This window comes from Gallus gallus, chromosome 33, assembly GCF_016699485.2.
Source record: "Gallus gallus isolate bGalGal1 chromosome 33, bGalGal1.mat.broiler.GRCg7b, whole genome shotgun sequence".
Lineage (NCBI taxonomy): Eukaryota > Metazoa > Chordata > Aves > Galliformes > Phasianidae > Gallus > Gallus gallus.
In genome coordinates this window covers 190,420-194,161 of record NC_052564.1, presented here as the reverse complement: position 1 = coordinate 194,161, position 3,742 = coordinate 190,420, and the positions used below count along the sequence as shown (strand labels likewise).

At 52.5% G+C, this 3,742-nt stretch overlaps 1 protein-coding gene across 1 annotated transcript; it reads right to left on the bottom strand.

Annotated features, from left to right (window-relative positions):
- Positions 1–1,910: 1,910 nt before the first annotated feature.
- LOC121107931 (olfactory receptor 14C36-like) lies at positions 1,911–2,741 on the bottom strand (the record flags this gene model as incomplete). The annotated part of the gene is made up of 2 exons (XM_040654531.2): positions 1,911–2,093; positions 2,499–2,741. Coding segments are annotated over 2 exons (426 nt in total), but the record flags the coding sequence as incomplete, so codon positions are not given.
- Positions 2,742–3,742: the final 1,001 nt, after the last annotated feature.

Below are 3,742 nucleotides of genomic sequence, written 5' to 3'. Positions count from 1 at the left end.
ATCAGAGTGAAGGACACTGGTTTATGCCAAAACATGAGGAAGAAAGTAGGTTGTCGGTCTATGAAATGTCATTCCTGTGTTATGACCAATGCAGATAACGCTGGAGTAGAAACTCCAGGCCAGCAGCAATATACTGAAGCCATGGTTGTAGCTGTAGGCTCTTTGAGCAACTGAGCAAAAGTTCTCATTATCAAAATGAATGTGGAGGCCACCACTGCAAAAACGCTGCTTCACATCATTTTTTCTCAGTGTACTCTGCTCCACACCATCAAGTGCAGCCGGGCCAGCAGCTGGAAGGAGTCAACGTGGGGACAGGAAGCGCATTCCTACACCACTCATCCCAGCAGGGACAAAGGGCAGAGGAGCAAGGGAGAGGCAGGCTGAGGACAGGTGACTGGAGTGCTGATGCCAGGTCACTGTTACTGCAGCACCTGAATGGCCCCTGGAAGATGTGCAGGCCAACAGCACTGGGAGGTCATTGAGTGCATCAGCAATGACAGCACTGGAGAGGGAAGGATGAGATGGCTGGCTGAGCCCCATCCAGATGCTGGATGAAGGTCCTCTACGGTGCAGCCACCTATGGCAGGAGGGCAAGCAAAGCATGTTCCTTCTCATCCATCAATGCCTGAACACACAGCAATGCTCCATAGCCCTTCTCCAGGCCCAGCCCTCCTCCCACACAGCCTTGCCCAGGCTGGTGTGTCCGTACTGGCCTGGCCTGGCTCCTGGTTCCCTCCTGCTTCCCTCCCCGTGCTCCCTGAGGGACCCTGAGCTGGTGGAGCTGCTCTGCAGAGCAAGGGAGCTGTGGTGCCCTGGGACACCGGTCTGGCCCTGTGCTGCTCAGGGTGGGAGGCAGTTCCGACTGGATGCAATCTCTACTACTGAGTACACCTTCATCTGCCCTGCTGGCTCAACAGCACCATTGCAGAGCACTTATTTGCTGGTGGGCTCCTCAGGTTCCCCTGTTCCTTTGGATCAATGGTCTGTCATTCCATAAGGAATCATTCATTGCCCACTCAGACTCTTACACTGTCCCTGGAGATCCCCTGGCATCTCCTGGCTGCTCCAGATTCCTCTCCAGGACAGCATCTGCTATCAGCCCCACAGCAGCAGGGGCAATCCCACACAGTTCTGTTCAAGACCAGTGAATGTTTGCTGGGCCATGTAAAACCAAGAAGGGAGCTCTTGTCCATTCTTTGGTCCTCACAGATCACCCTGGGACTCTGAACCATGCAGAGCCCCAGGAAAGCAAGAGGACTTTCCTGAGGGCTACTCCTTGCCTGTATTCCTGGCACAGCTTTAGAAGAGGTGTGCAGGCCTCTGGCCCTCCCCTGAACAGCCTCTTCTGTTACAATGGCCCCAGCAGGGAGGCCAGCCATGGCACAGTGCTACACACTGCCTGCCCTGCCTGCAGCCACAGGGACGCCACTGTACAGGCAACAGCACTGTCACCAATTGCACCAGAACCGAGAGCGGACACAGATGCAAGGACACAGGACAACAGTTGGAAACTGTAAAGAGAGCAGCACTGAAAAGACCACGTCCTGCTGCTGCCCGTGGCTGTGGCTCCAGGGCTCCAGAAGCAGCAGCACAACTCAAAGGCAGCAGAGTCCCCACCAGGCGCTGACAGACATCCTTCAGGGACATTGCTGCTCTGTGTGGCATTTGTTTCTTAGGTCCTGAGCCTCTTCAGATGATCCAGACCAGATGGGAGGCAAAACAAATGATCCTCTGGGGATTTTGTTATCTCTTCATTTAACCTAGTTCTTTAAGTAGAATAGGTTCATCACATAGAAGTAAAAATAAGCAAACATAAAGACAGATGATGAATATAATTTAATTGGAATTAAATTTATTATAGGTATGACAAACTGACATGAAGAAGAAACAAAAACACCAGATAAAATCTGTCAGGCTTTTTCTAAATTTTTTGTAGTCTTGAGATCATAATGAACATATTTCTGATGGCGAAACAGGGTATGTTGGAGTATCTTCCTGAGGGCACCCTTGAGCTCCTGGTTCCTAATGCCGTAGATGAGGGGATTCAGTGCTGGAGGCATCACTGAGTACATAAATGACACCACCAGGTCCAGGGATGGGGAGGAGATGGAGGGAGGCTTCAGGTAGGCAAACATGGCAGTGCTGACCAACAAGGAGACCACGGCCAGGTGGGGGAGGCAGGTGGAGAAGGCTTTGTGCCGTCCCTGCTCAAAGAGCATCCTCAGCACGGCCCTGAAGATTTGCACATAGGAGAAAAGAATGAAAGCAAAACACCCAAATACGGCAAGAACAAAAGCTATGATAAGCCCAGCTTCCCTGAGGTAGCCATCTGAGAAGGAGAGCTTGAGGATCGGGGGGATTTCACAGAAGAACTGATCCACAGCATTGCCTTGGCACAGAGGCAGGGAAAATGTATTGGCAGTGTGCAGCAGAGCATAGAGAAGCCCAGTGCCCCAGGCAACTGCTGCCATGGTGGCACAAGCTCTGCTGCCCAGCAGGGTCCTGTAGTGCAGGGGCTTGCAGATGGCAACGTAGCGGTCGTAAGACATGATGGTGAGAAGGCAACATTCTGCCGAGATGAAGAAGAGAAAGAAAAAGACCTGAGCAGCACATCCTGTGTAGGAGATGGCCCTGGTGCCCCAGAGGGCATTGGCCATGGCTTTGGGGAGAGTGGTGGAGATGCAGCCCAGGTCGAGGAGGGAGAGGTTGAGGAGGAAGAAGTACATGGGGGTGTGCAGGCGGTGGTCGCAGGCTACGGCTGTGCTGATGAGGCCGTTGCCCAGGAGGGCAGCCAGGTAGATGCCCAGCAAGAGCCAGAAGTGCAGGAGCTGCAGCTGCCGCGTGTCTGCCAACGCCAGGAGGAGGAACTCGCTGATGGAGCTGCTGTTGGGCATTCGCAGTTCGTGGGCATGGAGTCCTGTTCAGAGTGCAGAAGATAATGGCAAGGCAGTTCTCACAGTCACACCTACGGCTATATTATAAAAATTTTTCTTTCTTTTAGGAGCATGTTCATTTTGCTCCATTACTTGATTTTAATTTCATGAAGCTCAGCAATCCATGAGCAGAAGAAGATTATAGAGCTTTTCCTTTTCTCTCATTGTCTAATCTTATCCCATCTCCCTGGACGTTATCATTAGTTTTCGTATCTCATAACTTTGCCCCAACTGCTACTAGAGCCCGCAAGCCCAACCTCTGTGCCCTACTGTTTCTGTTAGAGAAAGCTGCCTTTTTTCTGCCTAAGTGCATTATTCATGTCTGCAGTCAGTGAGAATGTTTCAACTGCTTCTATCCTTCGAGAAAGGAGAGGCTGAAATCAAATTCTGTGGGACTGAATACAAAACAAGTGATTGATTATAGTAAAATTCAGGAGTCTCAGAGATGTGTTGGAAGTTGACAGGTCCTTTTAGATTTCAGCCTCCAATCCTTTTCCCTTCCCTAAGAATAGGAAAAGGAAAATCCCTGCCTTGTCTCTCCCCTTGCAAAGTGCCCTTGGAATCATTCTGAGGTGCAGTGTAGCTGTGAGCCCCCTGTCCCAGGCAGCAGCTGTGTCAGCAAAAGGCCCCTGCCCTGCCGGGGGGCTCCTTCCCCCCACACGTCTCCAGACAGCGCCCTGGGCAGCTCCCCGGGCAGGCTGAGTGCTGAGCCTGGCAGGCGGCAGAGTCCCTGCCCCGGCACACAGCCCCTGGGGCACAGCAGGGACCCTGCTCTGCACCACAGCCCTGGGCACCCGGCTGCACCCCCT